General features: G+C 43.5%; 1 protein-coding gene across 2 annotated transcripts; it reads right to left on the reverse strand.

Moving 5' to 3' along the window:
• Window positions 1–4,047: 4,047 nt before the first annotated feature.
• Window positions 4,048–19,745, reverse strand: ptenb (phosphatase and tensin homolog B). 2 transcript variants are annotated; one of them, XM_079756742.1, is made up of 10 exons: window positions 19,083–19,745; window positions 13,040–13,124; window positions 12,707–12,751; window positions 12,523–12,566; window positions 12,016–12,254; window positions 11,673–11,814; window positions 9,402–9,473; window positions 7,734–7,903; window positions 5,559–5,807; window positions 4,048–4,499 (listed from the first exon to the last, which is right to left on the reverse strand). In XM_079756742.1, the coding sequence occupies exons 1-10, from the start codon at window positions 19,159–19,161 to the stop codon at window positions 4,320–4,322; spliced, it is 1,305 nt and encodes a 434-aa protein (XP_079612868.1). In that variant the 5' UTR covers window positions 19,162–19,745; the 3' UTR covers window positions 4,048–4,319. The 2 variants fall into 2 exon arrangements, with proteins under 2 accessions (XP_079612868.1, XP_079612869.1); XM_079756743.1 differs by lacking the exon at window positions 9,402–9,473.
• Between the last annotated feature and the right edge of the window lie 188 nt (window positions 19,746–19,933).

Genomic DNA, 19,933 nt, shown 5'->3' on the forward strand with positions numbered 1-19,933 from the left:
TGGCATTGGCGTCTGTGAGCCCTGATGGCTCACTGTGTCCTGGATGGAGATCAGGGACAGAAGAGGCCCGCAAGGACGTGTCTATCCAACGGATCAGCAGCACCAATGGGGGAACATTGGTGTTCACTGGACACAGTGGACGTCAACTCGCTCCCTCGAGACCGAGGAGAAGCTGCGAGTGGACTCGATGCAGTGTAGTGTAGCGGACTGCAAGATTTAAATCAATCAGCACGTCGGTTGAAACAGTCGATGGACGTTTTTCGATCGACGAGCGAGGGGCCCATCGACCGGTCGATTCAAGGGCCCACAAATCGCTCTGAAGCGGCGACCAAGCGGTGGACCAAGATGGGAGGTCTCACTGGAAATTAAACGTTGTTTTGGAGACTTATCGACTGCCACACATAGCACCTGAAGCAGCGCAGAAGGAGGATGTGTGTTTTCTGAACCGCTTCATGTCTCTCCACCAGTCAGCCAGCATTGACAACCGACGTTTCAGTTGTTGTTGAACAACCTACATAAATCGACTGAAGATTACGAGGAAAAAAAAGGAAAAAGGAAAAACCCTGTCTCGTCCTTTTTGGGAAGTATGCTGGACTGGGAACGATGACCTTGACAGCTGCAACTGTTTAGCCCGGCTTTACGGTCACTTGGGATTTAGCTGCTGGCTCGGCACTAGTACGAAGAGCGCTTGCGACTGGAGCTCCATTTCCACTGGGATGTTTTGGCAGTTTAAACAGAGCACCAGAGACTGGCTAGACTCACAGGCCAGAGGAACTAGCCCGTCTAGCTAGATGTTAGCACCACAGCTAAGATGACAAAGGATTCATTAGAAAGGCACAACCACAGGCGTTGTTGGAGGCTTTCAAGTGGGGTCTATGATGAACTGCCACCGCGGTTGGGAGTGGACTGATTGAGGTATGATCTTTACTGGGTTGGTGGGACATGCTTACCATGGCTGACCTCTGCCATTTTGTGTCTGTTAAAGATCGTAACATTCAGGTGTTTGTGTTGTTGATCTGATCAGAGGATCCTATGGTGTCACTAGATCAACAGACGGCTGTATCTATTATTGCATTCAATGGCGAGGAAGTGTGTGGAATGGTTTGTATACAAAGGAATTCTAGTAAAAAGAAATTCCTTTTCCACAACTGAGCTGCACCTGCGTCCTTAGCTAATGAACACGACTATGCGCAAATCAAAAACGGAAACATCCAATAAAACCTGCATTCATAAATCCTGTTGCTTTTTGACCGTTCCTCAGAAGTGTTTCCTGGGAAGCAGGGACGACAAATGGCCACGTTGAGGGCCCCTTTACAGGCCCATCAAGCCTCCAGCACTAAGGCAGTCGCACACTCGACACACACTACGTTCTTTTCTATGCATCCCGTTATGTGACGCTGCACTCCGTGTCCCATCTGGTGTAAGACCTTCTTCAAACTGACACTCTTCAAGAAGGTTCCACGCTAGCAAAAATGTCCCAGGTCCAAAAGCAACATAGTTATTAGTTATTATAACATAGCTGGCTAAAAATCAATCAATGCACGGTTTAGGCTTCCAAATGACACAGGCAGCGACAACTTCTACAAAATTGACTTCATTAAACATTGTACTGCTCTTCAGGTACAGCTCTAGTTAGGGTGCATCACCCTAAAATAATTGTTCCATAATCCAAAGAAGCACCAAAACACACGTTGGATATACGCCCAAGAATACAGCATGATGTCAAAAATCAAAAGCCTCAAAAGCAGGTTTTGTTTCGAGGTGACAGCTCACCAGGGTTAGCTTATTTTTTTCTCGGTGGTCCAAAGACCATGCTAGGGTTATGATAAACACTTGCCTACGATAGTCTTAGCACCAGATAGAACGGATCAAACCTGCCCACACCCCGATTCCCTTTTGATCCCCTACGCCGGAGAGAAGGTGGACATACCTTGGTTTCTGTCTACTTTGTGTTCCAGATCGCATATTTCCATCGCCATAGAAACAGAAACGTTACTAAACGAGGCACCCTGCGTGTCCATAGGGGCCAGAATAACAATGCAATGTACGGGATAATGGTCTTAATGCTTCACCTTGTCCTATGAACCAATTTCCAAATGTAATCATGTTTAAAGGCTACATGTGTTTTTAATAAATAGATCACAATAGCAATCAATGCTTTTAGTTGAGATTCCCCAAATGAATGTCATAACCCAAAAAAGTCCATTATAGTGACAATTGACCGATAACACTAGAACTACAGGGTAAAAATACACCAGAGCATTTCTCTAAGGACCAAATAAACGCCACATAGCCCGCCGAAGAATTGCTGGATCTTACCATCAAATGTACAGAACCAACGGAAATCAATGAGATCTAGAAAGTGAGAGACCACCAGTTCCCCAGAAGTGTTTCACATTCCTAGGGGGGCATTTAGCTGCGACGGATACACTTCAATAGCTTAAAAACAGTTGAGAGAATGGATAAACAGAGTGTACGTGTGTGTACATGTATGCGTGTGTCACACACACGCAAATGATTCAAACTGAAAATATAACAAAAATAGGATATTTTTTTCCCCATGTAAGTTTTCACTGAACGGACACTTAAGAGTAAAAAGGCTTAGAGGAGGATCGAGTAAAGTGAATAAGAACAAAAGACCAAGAGAGACGGGGACTCAAACAGGTCAAGAATTCAGACTGCAGTCCAAGCGTTCATTTTGTTTTGCTAAATCCCGATTTTTTTTTTTTCAGTCATGATCTTTCCAATACGTACTAACCATCATTTGGAATTGGCTGCAAAGATAGGGCACACAACACACCTTGCAGTCCGACCATACACAGACACCAAGAAGCACAGAGAACTTTAGTTCACAGCCATGTGATGATGGATGTAGGAAGTCTGTATGTGTTTGTGTATATGCAGGTTGCACATTTAAAAACGATTGACAGAGGTGCAGCAGATTGTGAATACTAGTCTCTTCTTCTTCTTCTTCATTGTCTCATTCAAACGATTGTTTCAAGGTCTCCGCTCCCTGCTATGGTCAACCGTGTCTGGTTGAGTTTCTCTCGTTTGCATTTGTCACTACCTCTGCGGCTGCAGAGATCAGTAGTTGGAGCAAGAATGGTGGAGAACTTCCTTCTTTTGAGTTTGGGGTAGCTATATTTTTTCATCCAATTCGACTGTTGGCGTAACCGATTGCGGGCTGTATAAACACACCCTGACAATGTTTACCAAGTCATTAGATCCTTGGAGCACCAAATGCAGAGTAAAATTAATTTAAAACCATGTTTGGCCATGCCGTGGTCAATTTGTCAACTCTGGGACTGATTGTTGTTGGAGGGGCAGCGTAACTGAGTTAACTTGGGAGGGGGGGGGGGCAAACATCAAAGAAACCTTGGTTTTTGAGAGAGAGAGAGAGAATACAGCCATCCTTCGATACAGCTGAAAACACTGCGGACAGATGGACAAATAAAAGGGAGTGAAAGTAATTGTTAAAAAATTTCAATAAAGCAAAAAGTGGTCAGCATAGTCTTCTAAAACCTAGCAGGTAAGGAAGAAAGGGAAGAAGAAAAGAAAAGCGTGATTGTGGAGCTATTGACCCGACATCATGTGTGGGTGTAGTTTTCTATAGAAGTTTACATGTCCCTTAACCTGCACGCACACATTTCAGTCCAAGCAGCCGTCGCTGTCAGTCAGCCGTTCACCAATAAGCCGTAGCCTCGTCTCCAATATAGCTCTTATTTTGAAGTGGTTCACCGTTTGGTTACAGGTTGGGCCCTGATTAGTAGGTTGCATCGCTGAAAGGGCAAATAGAGCGTTTTGACTTCGTCAGCGAAAAGAAGAAATAAAATTAGAATCAATGCAGTCATAGCGCTGACTTCCTTTGCGACGGATATCGGAGGCAAATGTGTGCATGTACAGTTTTTCTTTTTATATTCAAGTTTTCTCCTTTATATTAAAATGTCCTCTATCCATTCATTCTTATGTCCATCCAATCGCTTCCAGCCACCCCCCTTCCCCTCCCCATCCCCTCCTGCCCACAGAACCCCTCCTCTAAATCTGATTGTCCAGCTGTCTTGTCTTACGGTGAGCAGTTAGAGGGTGAGGGTTGAGGTGGGGTGTAGGGGATTTCAACTGATCTCCCAGCGCCATCAGTCCCTGGTCCACCGCATCAGTTGGTTCCCCACCCCCCTTGAGCTAACCGTCGGCTAGCCTTTTTTCTTTGGGGGAAGTGGGTGGTGGGAGGGTGGGTAGGGAGGGGGAGTTGGAGGGGGGGCTCTGGGGGTGTACATGTACGTATGTATATATATTTATTTATATATATTTATATATGCAAGTCAGACTTTAGTGATCTGCGTCAGTTCGTCCTCCAAAGTCTCGTTCTCGGGGTCCGAGTCCGTGGTGTCCGAGTATCTGTAGTGGTCGGGCTCGTTGTCGCTGACGTCGGGGGTCACCGAGTTGGAGGTGGCGTCGGAGTTGGCCCCCTCCTCCACCGTCTTGGAGAAGTACAGCTTCACCTGTGGAGGGACCGGCGGAAGGGGTTGGACTCGGTCCTCAGGTACGCACATGGCATCACATTTATCGGTCAAACGCTGTTTGTCCAAAGCAATTTACAGCAGGTGCATTCAACCAGGAAGATTAACCCTAAAAAAGGTGCAAGAATCATTGAAGTGCATGCAGCCTCACAAAGTAAGATATAGAAACAAAAGATAGAGAGTAGGAGAGATACAACTCTTATCTGCATTGGTGTTACCCTTCTGAAATGGGCTGCAGAATGTGAAAAGCTTGTTAGCTAGTTAGAAAGTGAACCAATGTTAACAGGGAGACATTTGAATCACAAGGCACAACAGATTCAATCTTATATCGCCTCCTACCAAATAAAAAGTACATTTTTTGTAGAAAGATGTGAGTTCAGAGTAGGGGTCACAGATTAGTTGGACTATCGGCCATGTTGGAGTTCACAGGCAGAGCGGCTTCCTCATTGATGGTTTCAGCGGGATCCAGGGGTCAAAGTTCAGCATGTTGAACTCTACACAAAGCATTAGCGTGGGATTTGCTTACAGAACGTGGGTGCGGATCCACCAATCAGGACAATAAGATTCAAAACGGATTTGATTTTGGTTTGAAAAGAACACTGATACGTGCTGGTGGGGCTGTAGCCCAAGGCCTCGGTCTCTCCTGTGGGAGCCGTTAAGAGGAGCCAAGAAGACATGCCTGTGTCCGGTGGTCCGCCTACGATAACTACTCTCTAGCCACCAAGCAGAATTGTGTGTTGGCCTTGATAGCAACGCTGCTTTAAGACATGCCCTGCTCTCAAGAGCTGCACTATGTTCTGACTGACTGTACTCATAGGACAACTATAAAACCAAACGTTGTTTCTGGTTCCTTTAGCTACACAATTACAATATTCAATTCAGGTTCAGTTATTGTAGCCGCTCCAATATTGTTTGTATTGATTGTTGCCAGCCTCACATGGCAGTCACTTCAAAGTGTGATAAATCACTGAAATGCATAATATATGGGACGGAATGTCGTGGGCACCACCAGAGAAAAGTAATAACGTGACCTGACTGTACCTTAAAATTTGGGGAGAAGTATCTGTTGGCCTTGTCCTTATTGGCCTTGTCAAGGTCATTCTTTGTCAGTGACAGCACCAAGAAGTCCCGGTCGCTGTCTGGAACGCCGCCCCCGCCCGTCCCCTGGTTCTGGAGGACTCCGTCCACTGGCTCCCGCTGTGTCCCGGCGCTGCCGTTTTCCAGCCTCTCCACATGCTCCTCGGGCCCGGGGATGAAGAAGGTGTTGACCCAGAAGTGGAACATCTTGTCCTGAAGAGTGGCGAAAGGGGGGCATGGAGGGTTATCTTCCATGTACAACTCTACTACTGTTGTTTCGAATGGGAGTGCAAGAAGGAGTGCCTCAAGGTTCAATTTTGGGCCCCTTGCTGTTTAGCACATCTCTATCTATAAAGCAAGGAATCTATAATCCATATCTCTAGAACAGTTAATCTAATCGACTTCAGAGTCGGTGTGTATAGCTGAGGACCTGAGGAAGTGTTTTGAAATCGCACTTCTACCCTTTACTGTTTTCACTACAATCCCTGCAGACTATATACCATTCTTGGTTAACTTCCCAGGTGGTTTCCATCAAAACATTTTATATTTTCATGTTAGTGATCAATCACAATTGAGTTGAAATAAGAACATTTTTTGATTCAAACAAAGCACAAACTGCAAAAACAATCTTAAAAATTACAAAAAAGGGGCAATATAAAACTGAACAGCTCAGAACAATGAGAGAGAGAGAGCGAGAGAGAGCGAAATATAAACATTAATAGGCTTATAAGCATTAAGGCTGAATCATCAAAAAATATTTTACACAAATAACTAATTTAGGCAGCATTTTCTTATGTAGGCCATTGCAATGAATTCAACTAAAATATTATAAACTCATTTTGATACAATGTGTTCCGATATTTTTGAGCCCATTGAATTAATTTATTTAGGAATTGTAGGTGTGCTGCCCTCTACCCCCAGCGCCTTGCCAGGGTCGACAGATAGATAACTCCTCTCCCCAACAAACCACGCAGACACATCCCAGTTAACTCTTTATGGTTGCTTGAAGTAGGATAAAACAACAATGTTTTCCGAGGCTAACTTATAGCTAGAGAAGTAGCATAAGACGAGGGCGCACCTTGTATTCCGATTGTGTGTGTAACTGTTACGGAGCGTGCAGCTGGTAACCATGACGACATCAGATAATAATGCATTGATTAAGTTACAGCAGCATTGTGTGATAATGCTCTCCGAATGCACTTTGGGGAAAACACTAGCGTGATACTTGGTTGTGTGTGCATCTGATCAGATCGACCAAGACGTTACAAGCATTGGCGTGTTTTGCTCCACGTCCTCCTCTCGATATCCAAAAAATCTGCCAGATCACTGATCCCTTATTAGTTATTTTAGGAACCAGCAGTTTGTCCACTTCCATGTTTCATTTGTCGATTGAATTGGCTTAGGATACACTGTATGATACACTGAGCCGGCCGGCGCTGCAAACCGTAAGAAACTTGAAAATGAGTGTCCTACCTTCCGCACCTAGATGTCGCGTGGGATTGGTTGGTGAGTGTGTGACGCGAGTGTTTTTTTTTACCCCTCACTCACATTACTGCGTGAGGGAGAGGGAGAAAGCCACTGGAGAATGTTTTAAACACGTAAGCAAGGCAAGTCTCGGCCGCCGCTTGAAAAAACCCAGATGATCGTAAAATATTCGATACTTAAATAATAATTGTATGTATCTTACACAGCTATTTCGTAGATATATCGAGTATATTCGATATATCGCACAGCCCTATGAGGAAGTGCCGTGTCTACTTATTTGGACACACCTTCAATATTAATAAACTTTGAACCAAACAACCAGCGGCGCTCTGTGCAACAGCGGGCCGGAGCATCAGGACTCTGCAAAGACACCTCATCCTAACTGCTCCCGACGAGCTGGCTGTTGCCTTGCATGGTTGAAACCGCAGTCGGTGTGTGAAATTGTGCATGAATGGGTGAATGTTATTGTAAAGCGCTTTGAGTGGCCACTAGTCAAGTGGTTAAGGGCTATATAAATGCAGTCAATTTGCAATTGCAAACAGACTCTAGTGTGTCCTCAACTATGTCAAACTATGTCGGCAACACTACATTGGACACAGGCCCATCAACACCTTTACAGATGTAGCAATGCATTGGTGTGGCTCGGTGGCTCACCTTCTTCATCATCATTTTGTTCTGCTTGTGGAAGAACTCCACTTTGATGTCCCCGCAGACAGGAAGTGGCTGGGGGAACTCGAAGAACATGAGACGTTCTTCTCTCCGTGTGTGGGTTGGGTTGGACGTGTGGATCTTTACCTTCACCTGGTACACCACAAACTGGGGATCTGGAGGAGAGAATGGAGGGGAAGAGATGTTGTAAATTAAATAAATAATACTAGCTCGTTATTTTTCTTGCATGCACAGACATTCATGGAGAGTGCAAGATTTGAAAACTAGGGCTGCAAATTTATAGCATCTTCCCTCAACTATTATTAAAATTTGTATAATAAACTGGCGGATTGGTCATTACAAAAAGATAGGCCCATAACCCCATATCACAGAATGAAATTATTTGGCTTAGCCAATCTACTGTTTTAATTGCACTCATATTGGAGAAAAAAATCATCATTGGTCTCCAATTTGCTTTTATATGGTTTCAGATGCGTTTCAGTTCTCACTAACAGAACTGGACTTCAGTTACATTCCACCAATGGCAATGTAAGAAAGAGGTACTCCAGGGTCCCATTTTTGGGCCCATGCCGTTTACAGTGCATATACATGTAATTACTGTTCGGCACGAAAATATCCAAACTTTGAAAACAATGAGATAAGGCATGATAGAAAATACATTCCTCTCTATGATTGACTATGCCAAGATTAGATTGCCAAAATGAGTTGACTTTGAAATTGTTTTCTTAGCGTGGAAGAATTTCCATCATGAACAAATCACAAATTCTAGACAATGAAAAATGAAAATGAAAAAAAGTGTTTCCCCAAAATAGCATTTGCACAAGGCAAGTTCCATTTAAATCCAAATGTTCAGAAATCCCCTACCCTTCATCAATTCTCATAAGACACCCATCCCACTTCCCCATCTCCTATCAATATGAGAAGTACAATAACATCTCTTATATTCTCCTTTTGTCTTCTGATCCCGTTTAGAAACATTGAAGAGCATTCATTAGACTCAAATGCAACAATGAATGCATCACTCCAGTCAACACAGCATACAGAGTGTGATAAAGAGAGGTAAAGAAGAGTGGCATCTGAAGTCACCAGAAGAAATGCAGTATTTTCCTCCTGATTTTGGCAGTATGAGTTTTGTGACTCTGGCCGTTCACTTTAACAGTAGCCACCGAAACAGCAGAAAGTTAAAGAAGCCTATTTTTAGAAACCATCTGCCAGTGTGGTTAGCATATGAAAATTTAAATTACTAAAAGTTTGAAATCAGCTTAGGAAAGCAATTTAAGAAACCTCAGTCAGGAAATTAAGGTTTGCAGAAAGAAACTCTCTGCAACCACAATGCATCTCTTAAAGGACACAGTATGTGGCAGGCACACACAGAATATACATACAGGCAAATATTGAAAAGTATAAAAAGGCAGTGAATGAAGGTCTTGGAATAATACAATGTTATTTTTTAGTGATAAACGATAGCATCTGTAAAATAATCATCCATTTAAAAAATAAGATATACCTTTTGCGATTCTCGTATGATGCATACGATGAATAATCTGACGCTTTACATGCCAACGTGGAGATGTTTGACCAAGTATATGCAATCAAACATGTAAAGACAGACCAAAGTGAAGGTATGAATGAAGTAAATCTGGTTAGTTTTACCCCAGTGCCAATTCCCTCTCCTGAAGCCATGAGGAATCACCGCATCGCTCTTGTTTTTTACGGCAGAGTCTCCTTAAAAAGAGAGGAAAAGAGATCAACACACACACACACACACACACACACACACACTAGAGCTGGGTGATACTTAGTGAAAACTATTTCAAATGACCCAAAGAATATGTAATGGCTGCTTTGGCGTTACAAACAGCACAGAAAATTCAATGGAAGAAACGGTCATGGAGGTTGATCAAGCACATACAGTGAGAAAGCATACATTGTGGGTTAATCTTAAAGAGTCTACCGAGAACACAAGATGGGCTCAATTTACTGTCAGGCACCCTGCGAGACCAAGAAAAGATTAACATTATTTCACACAACGACATAAGTCCTGGGCGATAACTAGTCCCATATTGTGTTATTGATATGCTTATCACCCAGCCCTACAAGCACCCATGACCCATGATCAGAGACTGGAGATAGTGAGAGAGTATGCCGTACGTATGAAGTACGGCAGGGGATGGATTTAAAAATTAAAACTACTTAAAAAGATTAAAACTAATTAAAACTATTGGAAAGGATGCAAGAAATACGAAAACATTTTAATCAAATATTCCGTCAATATCCAAGCGGACTTGAGTATTCATTTTGTCATCGTTTTTTTTTGGAGCAAAATAAATTCTAAGTCTGTTTCTAGCAGTCATTTATACAGACCATGTGCGTTACACAAACCAACCTAGTAGAATACAGGTTGGTTTGCTTGATGGATGCTAGTTTACTCGAGTACACGCCTTTGGTGTGGCGTAACCCCAGCTTTACCGTGGGATTTGAATGGACGATGCAGTTAGAGTGAAGGAACTATACTGAAATATTTCAATGTGTGAGACAGGATGCATGGATTGGTATTAAAATTAGAAGCATTACTGCATGGATCCCAATGCTTGTTGAGAATTTTCATTCAATTTCAGGTTGAAAAAATGATATTGTTCCAATATGCTGCATTTAAAGAGTCAGCTTCATGGCTTCTACCAAATCCGTTTAAAAAAAAGAATAAGAAAAAACATGATTCAGAGAAAACAACCAACCATTGGTGATTGACCAATTAGTGGCACTTAAAGTGCATACTAGTAACCATCATTAATGTGGATGAAAAGTAAATTAATCCTTGGTCTGTGCCACCTCTATTTGAAGTTCTTGGCGGATCCCAATAGCCCAAGGCAGCAAAGCACATGGTTTTGAGGAGCCCACACTTGTAGACCGTGGTCTCAAGCACTCATGCCATTAACATGGGCTTGTTAACTTCATTGAGTAGCAGTTGGAGGAAAACAGTGAAAATGTCTGGCTGTTTTTCTTCCAATGTCGGATTAAAAGTGACCTCTTCATTTTGTATATTGATCCTTTAATATAATCTTTTCTTTTGAAAGGTGGTACCCAGGTTAACTCTGCCCTGCACCATGGCACAGGATAATGAACCAATGAAAAGCTAGGTGCTAACTCCATGTCACACACACCATCATTAGGAATCTTGAAGAAATGTTTCTACAAAAAGGAGGCAGGCCACAACAGAGGAAAATGACAGAAACCGATTGTAACAGGACTTGCTCCATGTGCGAGTTCCAAGGCCTTAAATGCTGCAGTTCCAATGCATATGCAGCATGGCACACATGGTTCACTGCTAGTGCAACAGGGTTAGTATGGACACTCAAAGCACGGCGTCAAACGGAGGGAGGATCACTAGCTAGTCAACCAGTACAATTTTCAGACAAGGTTTGGATACAATTGAGATGAATCATGTACAGTTAAACCCACAGTGTTTACATTTGAAATTTATCATGGCATTGATTGATGAACGTGTGCAGAAGGAATAGTTTGTTTTGCAACCAACAGTTCAGCCTGGAGACTGGAGGATGGGGCCAAAAATAATAACACGATAGGTCTATTAAGTTGATCAATAATTCTCACAATATATATTTAATGATGATAATAATGCCATATTTACAGCTTCAAGAGTTATCTGTGTATGTTGGGAACAAATACTGCATCAATACCAATAGGTAAAGTATAGCTCAGTTTCACCCGATCTGAAAGATCTGAAAATAGTGTTTTTACTGCGATGGCACTTTCCTTGAGGGTGGACTTTACGGTCCCTGCTAACAAATGCCACTATAAAATCTCCACATTTCCATTATAGAAGCAGCAGCCAAAGAGCGTGATCCATCAAGGGAAAGTGACCGAGATAGACAATAGACCCACGATGATAGTAATCAAACTTACTGCATGTTCCTCCGGTGAACATGGGGACCGTTTCAAAGACCATCTTGTGGAACAACAAGGCCACCGGCTTGTAGTCCAGGTTGTTCCGCAGGAGGTGGCTGTAGTAGTACACATATCTCCTCTGGCTTGGGATGGTAACTCCCTGAAGAAGCAAATATTGGGTAAGATGATGCTGATACTGACACAATGCGTTCCGGAAGGAGACATCTATGCAAAACATAGACATGAATGATAAATGCGTGCATACCTACAAGATTTCACTGCGACGAAAAGAAAAAAACATCAAACTGACAAAAGCAACACCAAAACAACAGACCTAGGAATCGACAGACGGGCGGCTCACCTTTTTGTCCCGGGTGCGGACCTCTCCGTAGAAGTCCAGGGCCTCCTGGGCCTTGAGGAACTTGCCCCGGTGCAGCAGGTAGGCACAGATCATGACTCCGGTCCGGCCCTTGCCCGCCTTGCAGTGGATGGCCGCCACGTGGTTGTCATCCTCGCTCAGCCACTGGTCCAGGTCCTCACAGAAGGGCTTTATGAGCTCCAGCTGGGGGGGGTTGTGGTCCTCGAACGGGTACTGGGCCACTGAAGGCAGGGGGAGAGGGAGGCAGGCGAGGCGGGTTTATTTGTACAGTGCATTTCATTACACAAGGCAGACGATTCAACATCAGGCAGAGGGAATCTGGGGGCATCTTTAGTCTTTAAAGCACACCGCTCAAATCTGGAATACATGATTCACACATATTTTATCAAAACCCCAAAGTAACGCAAGAAAAATTCAATATAAATCAATGGCTTTGGGTTATATGTGAACAGTAAAATGCACACACACACACACACACAGTTATCGTACCTCTGCAGTTGAACTTTGCGGTGTCATACTGCCGCTCTACACATCTTGGGAACAAAAAGAGGAGAATGTTAACAATTTACCTTTAAAATATATTTGACATTGAGCATAGGACTACAGGTTGGAGTCAAATCTGGGTCGCTACAAGCATCCCCAAGCAAAAGGCAGATGTCCTCATGATACTTACAGATTGTAAATCTTGTAGTGATTCTTATGTTTAGAGTCGAGGAACCTGTGAGCAGTAAAGAGTAAAAGACAGACATTTAATAAAAAAATAAATAAAAAAAATGCAGGCCTACTGTTTGTGTTCAGGGCACAAAACACCTAAAAAAGGTACATCATTGACAGAGATACACAACAGAATGTGAGAGGGAGATCGAAAGGGAGACGGATGATTCATGGAGAACCGGAAGGCAATGTCAAGGTCAGGTGGGAGGGCCTGTTAACCAATACAAAGACTGACATGTTCAAGCAGGCATGTATGACAAGCACAGACACACGCACACACACACACACTTACCGTACAACGTCATCTATGTTGTTGCGGTAGACGCCCTCTAGCTTCTCTGCAGGGAACCCCATCGCGATGATGTTGGGGTATATGTCTGAACACACGTTTAGTTAAGAAAAAACGGGACACACACAGCTTTCACTGCCCTTCCTGGTTATGTTTTCGATGAGGAGGGGCGGCGGTGGGAGAGAGAGAAAGCTTATCAATTATTCATTGGAGATCGTCCAAGTGAACTTTCACATTTTTTCCCGTCTCTGTGTTACCAGGGTGAGTGGGCTTTGAACCTTCGAACATATCTTAAGACCCCTGGAAGTCACCGTTGATTCACCGACTACAGTATGGTGAGAACAGACAAACAGCAGCCACTGCATCAGTGACTGGCATGGCACAGTGTCATTCTTGTACACGATGAAAACATGCGCGAGTGGTCTATAAAACTGACCAGGTGCAGTCAAAATCCCTAACTTCGTATACTATATTCCTATACATTTCTACTCCTTTAAGCCCCCCCTCACACCCATCTCTTTGTCTCTCGGACCCCCTGGGGTTTGAAAGCCGCGGTACACCGATGCAACACAGAAGGAAAAAAAATCTGCATGTAGGCTTCCAGCGCGACCGCGTTTATCAACGCAACAACGTGATAAACGGAAACAAAACCATGGCGGTGGAAGCGATAGGAGAAGTGAGAGAAGACGCAGGTGTGGAATGGTTTCAAATCATGACATCATTGATTCTTAGACAATGGAGTTGATACCAGTACCCCCCCCCCCCCCCCCCACCCCTCTGTCCCCTCTCTCTCGCTCAGTCTACCTGTCTCTTTCTAACTCCACTTGAGCAAAATGGATTTTGTGGTGGATTCTGAACGCAAAGTTTGAGCAGTCCAGCACCATCCTCTCAATTTTTCCAGTGTTTCCCCCGCCTCTCCCTTCAGCTCATCGGTGTCACTCTCTCCCCTGCCTGCCTCCCTCTTAAATCATGACATCATGGATGCATCTGCTATAGAAACACAATCACAGAACCAGCCTGGAGAACCACGGGTTTTGCAGGCTGTAGAACGCCATGTTTGCGTCGCACCTCTGCAAGGCGAAAAGAGGACGTTCGGTGCAACTAGGAATGTCATCAGCACGTACCGCTCACCCTCCCTCCACCCTCTTCCCTTTCTTTTATCCCTCCTCCCCTCTCCCCCTTTTCCCTCTCTCTCTCTCTCTCTCTCTCGGTGTCCCTCACATCAAATTGACTCTGAATATATCTGAGCGGGATCGCATCCAAGTCAGTTTCAGTTTTCTTTTCTTCTTCACCAGACAACTCAAAGGGTGGGGCGAAGCCAGTCAAGCGAGACAACAACACACATTCTCTTCTTTCTCCGAAGAGCAGGGGGCCTTTCTCTGAGCTTCAAACCTCCTCGGCGCTCCCTCTCCGGCATCTGTGCCTTCTCTCTCACTCCGTCTCCCACCAGCATAAGGCACTCCATTACCACCATTATCATAATATTGCCATTCCATTCAACGTGGCAAAATTATCCCTGCTCAGTCAAAAAATGTCACGGGGCTGACAACCAGTGGTCAAGAACAATACTTGAGAGATATTGACAACAGATGATACATTCCCTCTTTATCACCTATCGCTTTGGACTGTGCCTATGGAATACCTTTCCATGACCCCCACACCCGACCCTTTGATAACGCATCGTGTATAAAGTGTATTTGAAAATCCGCCTTGCATTCAGTAGCGGTTTGATCCATCCGTTAATGGTGTGTTTAGTGTGTGTGTATTGGGGTCTTTGTGGGAGAATATCAGTCCACCGAGTCCGAAAGCGCATCTTTCGCTCCCTTGCTTCATTCAACCAGAGCCCCTCTCCACTTCCTCTTTGTCTCCTTCCAGCATCACTCTCTTTCAACCCCGCCTCCCGTCTCTTCGCCACTTCCATACGTCTCCATATCCCCCCCTCCATCATCCCTTCATTTTCCTTTCCCTTTAGCACCGGGTCCATTTTTCTTTCTAGTGCCTCGATCTGCCACCTTTCCCTCTCGCGCACTCGCTTTCCGCTTGAGAAAGGAATGACATCATCGATGTAGCCATCGTTGTGCCAACCAAAGTCTGCCCTCTAACAGGTTTACGTTAATAAGAGCCCAGAGAGAAAGAGAGCGAGACACAGAGAGAGAGGGACCGACAGTTGAGACATAGAGAGAGACACAGAGAAACCTTTAGTATAATTAATCTTCTGTTAAAAAGATTGTTTTATAAAAGCAAAGGATTTGGTTTGAAGCTGTATGGTGATCGGTCCGCAATGCCGGCAATGCAGTTTATGTCTAAGCATCCTGAATGTTCGGCTAAACGAAAAATGCTTTGTTTGCTTTGAAAATCTCAACTACATCAAATAACCTCTGAACAATTTCAGTCCCTCACTTAAATATCCAACAAAATAGGGATTGCAGTAAATAATAAGAAAAACCTCTGTTTAGTAAGCATCCCAAAAATATATATATTTTTTTAAATACAAATCTGCAGTACTGTCCTAATGTAACAAAACAGCATTTCGAAACAATCATGAATAGTTAACCAAGAAGTTCAAAGCAACTTAATAAAATAGGATTTGTGCCCGTTTCCCGTTATTAATTTCTGCTGCTGTTCTTGGTTTCCACCGGGGAGATCTCCCAGTCTCTTCCACCAACAGAATAATTGAATTATGCATACTAAAATGACCTATTTTGTCAAGCTAGGCCTACTACTCAGCACTGCTAAGGCAGAGAGCATCCTTGAACAAACTAAACTAACAACACACACATCCCTCAAAACACAAAATTCTTTCAAATCCCGTCATGGCTAAATGTTGCGAAGCTAGACAAACGTTTTTGTTTTTTTTTGGAATTCACCAAGAGGGTTACCAAGTAGACTGCAGATTATTTGAATTATGCATACTAAAAATGACCTATTTTGCTGGTTCTCTGTGATGCTGCAGGAATTAAGACACATGAGCCTCCAGCTGGTTGGTACATGTTCAGCAATTCAGACCACTTGGGCCAGGGAAACGTTTATGGGACCAGGGAGAGGTTTATGAGACCTGGCCACATGATTATTGCAGATTGCCCTGTTAAATGCCAATTACACATTGTCCTTCATCCACTCCAACCACCTTATGACTCAGCCTACAGATAAGCAAATCTGCCGCTTTATTCTGCACAAGATATACCTAGTCCAATGGAATGACATTACCATCAAACTAAATATATGTAAACATATGTAAAATGTGTCTCTTTGAGATGCAGCAATTTTGCACTTGCGGGAAATTGAAAGAACAACACAGCAATATCCTTCACAACACTGGTGTCCAAATACTAATCTTCAAATTAAAATAGCACAGTGGAGTGGGGTTAGCCAATATAAGCATGACCCCTTCCTATTCCAGTCAGCAGATGGCAAAATGAAAAGGGCTACAAAGATCCAACTGTACGCCTCCAGTTCAGGCTCCATTGACAGCTAATATCAACCCTGCTAAAGTATCCCGGACTAAGTAAATAATCGGCTGCATACCCAAAAGGCAATATGCTGTAGCGGGCCCAGCTTCCATTATCCCTCTGGATGAAAATATTGAATTCCACCGTTTGGGAGGGTGTTTAACAAATTGAAGATCAAGTTTTAAATTCAAGTTTAAAAACACAAGCTCCATGTTATGGATCGGCATCCGACCAAATTCAAGAAGCTCAATGTAAATGCACTTTAATGTGATTGTGATTTTTCAAGTCCTTTTTCAAGAGAATCTACTAATAATGAATCCATTTTTTAGTTATATAAGTTAAAGGGATAATGATTTTGATATATGGAGAGAGTATTCCACTTTCTCAAGTTCATCTAAACCAAAGACAAAAAATATTTCTTCATTAACTGCCACTTGTAACAAATACTAATGGACCCCACAGTCGACATCCATTCAATGAATGATAATGTCTAATTTAAAAATATTCAAGTCTTTGAGACTAATTGCAATTGTTTACTACATACACCATTTAACAACTCCCTTGCCAGGAATTGCTCCCGACTCATTTTGTAAACATTACACCCTATTGAAATAGCCGTGGGATCCAGGGAATTGTATCTTTCAGAAATAAATTCACTACAAATATTGAAGCAGCTCAAAATGATACGATGAAATTAGATACATTTGGATCGCCTTACCCTAGTGCTACATGTAACTCTTTAAGACTAGGAATAGACAACACATTTTAACCCAAACTAGGCTATATCACGTCTAACCAGTGTCATACAATGGTCTCTTATCACAATATTGACATTGGCCAGTACCAGCATCACCAAGCTTCTGCTATGCACCACGGCCGCCATATAGGGCGACACTTGCAGTACAGTGTGTGACAATATGTACTCCTCATTAATCTTGTCACTTTTCACACGTTTTAATTGACAGCAAATTGTTGTATTTTTATGCCACATTCCCGATAGTTAATTTGTTTTCACATGCAAGTGACAGCCAAGGGGTTTTCATTCACTATGACTCAAAGTTGAAGGAGGTCTTTATTTCTACTATAATATGCAATGCAGTTCAATAAGTTGAACCAGTCATTATAGCCGTGCTTTCTCGTGCTGCCTCTGTGTTCGGAGGGGACATCATCGCTTCTCGAAGACGCTTTACTCAATTTGTGCGACGTCCAAAAATAGGTTCCGACTGACAATTCTTTGTTGCCATTACAGACGGCTGACACACTATGGGTGCGAATCGTGATTTTGCAGCACTGCATCAGGTAAATTGATAAGCCATTACAATTATTTTCAGATTTGTCCAGTTATATTAGCAGATAAAGCACTGACGTGATTTGATTTAATAAAGCAATAACTATTGCATTCCCCGTCGAAGTATAATCTGCCAAGAACGGCATCGCAGAATGCCTTGAGTGACCTTTGGTCCTGTATACCGACTACCACGTTTAAGCGTTTCCACAAATTAGAATCTACGCCCGATCTAGAACAATTATCCATCAGAAAGGCTACTCTGCCAAGTTCCAACTAATGCCAGGCTGACGGTGCCCTGTCCACTGGAGTATATTCAATTTAACACAGTAATGACATAGGTTAGGTAATAGTAGCTTAATTTATACAGGGACGACTGAATGTAGGCTTAATCATTAAATGGATATCTTCGTATTTAGAAGTTAAGAAAGTCTAGCTCATTTCACTAAAATGTGTCACAATCGATCAAGGCTCTTTGCGTTCACTATTGATAACTTTTTGTCGAGTTTGTAATATTGCGTTAATGGAATATATGTTGCAGGCGTTAATATTTGATTGTGAAATATGCCCATTAAACACCGAGCACGTACTTGCCAAAAACGTTTCCGTTCCTCTATCCCCCCCAAAAAACTATCCCAAAACTAAGCGGTCAAATCGTCTCATGTGTAAATAAGCAAAGCAATGTGAAGCCAAATAAAGGGACGGCAGGTTCCAAGTAATCAAATAGGTTATATTAATACATAATCAAATAATCATTTTGAAAACATGCCCCGCTATTGTACTCAAATAGTGGCACCTTTAACTTGACAGCCACTAATTTGGATGCGCCCTATAATGGTTCGTTTTCCAAATTGTAAATAATGATCATGTGCAGCTTCTTAACCCCGACATGCGATTATTGGTTTGCATGTTCGCATAGCAAGACCAATATCAACAGAGGTCCAGCTCATGCTGCGTCTTATTCGAGAGCTCCTGTCTGCGCTCTTGCTGATGCAATGCCAATAACCATAGACAGGCTGGCTTAGCGTGGCTAGCTAACCAACTACGTGGGTATCGAGCTGCGTAACCATACATTAGTGTCCAACGACTCAACGTTGGCGCTACGCGTTGTGCGGCTCCGTGCGGTGTGCGGAGTGCTGGTACACACACTGGATTATTAAATAGCGGCTGAAACGGTGTGACATCGCAGTAACGCATGCACTAAAGTTCGCAGCGCTGGCCGCTCCGCTTGGCTGCTACGGCGAGCAGCTAGCTACAGCGGGCAGGCAGGCAGACCTCGATACTGTACATTCTGTCGAACAAAAAAGGATACAGGTCAGGTCCAAGTCAAAGCCATCTTCTTGAAAACGCCTTTTGTTCCGGCTGACTATCTCTTTGATAATGCCAGTCATGTCGGTGCCTTGAAAGTCTTTTACACGGCCTTAAAAAAACGTTAAATTATTTCGTCTGCTTTTGTGGGGCCAGCGGTCCTCTTTGGCCGTCCCGTCGTTGTGTGTGGACGGTAGGACCGACAGAAACGATGGCTAATGGTGACAGCTAGCTTACAGCCTGATATTACTTGGCTAGCTGCAAAGAAAATCCCTTTCACGGGGGCGTCCTTTATATCTTACCCGAAAGAACCAAAATCGCCATATTTCTCCCTCGCACCGGTTGTCCCGAATATAAATCCTTATTGAAACGCTGGGATGCTGAGCAGATGTGTTGTAGCCTTGACCTGCTAGCCGCACGGCTCGGTGACAGCTAGTCTAGCCGTCGGTGCCGTCTTCTGGGTCACAACCAAGCAACGTCGGGGACTGCACCCTTCTGTCACTGCAGGCCCCGGATCTCCTGCTCCTTCGGTTTAAAGCAAAACCATCCGCGGCGCTCAATGGGAAAATAATCCTGCAATCCAAAAGAGTTGATAATCCAAACGGACAAGTCCAAGTCGTTGATTTCACCAAAGACGCCGTGATTAAATGCAGGTGAGCGGAGAGAAAAAAATCTCTCTCCGATGTGCCTGAAAAAAGAAGTGCAAGTAGCAGTCACTATCACTACTGACTGCCTGCTAGTTGTGTTAGCTCGTTGCTGTCTGGGGAAAAGCGTTCTGCCAGGGAGAGCAGGTTGCCAGGATCTTGCGCTATTATCCCCCTATTCCTCCGGTTACTTGCTAACTTCAAATTTTCA

This window comes from Pollachius pollachius (assembly GCF_949987615.1).
Source record: "Pollachius pollachius genome assembly, chromosome: 19".
NCBI lineage: Eukaryota > Metazoa > Chordata > Actinopteri > Gadiformes > Gadidae > Pollachius > Pollachius pollachius.

Coding starts and splice junctions, on each gene's coding strand:
- ptenb (XM_079756742.1), bottom strand. CDS start 19,161: ATGACTGGCATTATCAAAGAGATAGTCAGCCGGAACAAAAGGCGTTTT. Junction 12,567..12,706: donor CACTACAAGATTTACAATCT/GTAAGTATCATG, acceptor TTTGTTCCCAAG/ATGTGTAGAGCGGCAGTATG. Junction 12,255..12,522: donor CGCAAAGTTCAACTGCAGAG/GTACGATAACTG, acceptor CCCTGCCTTCAG/TGGCCCAGTACCCGTTCGAG.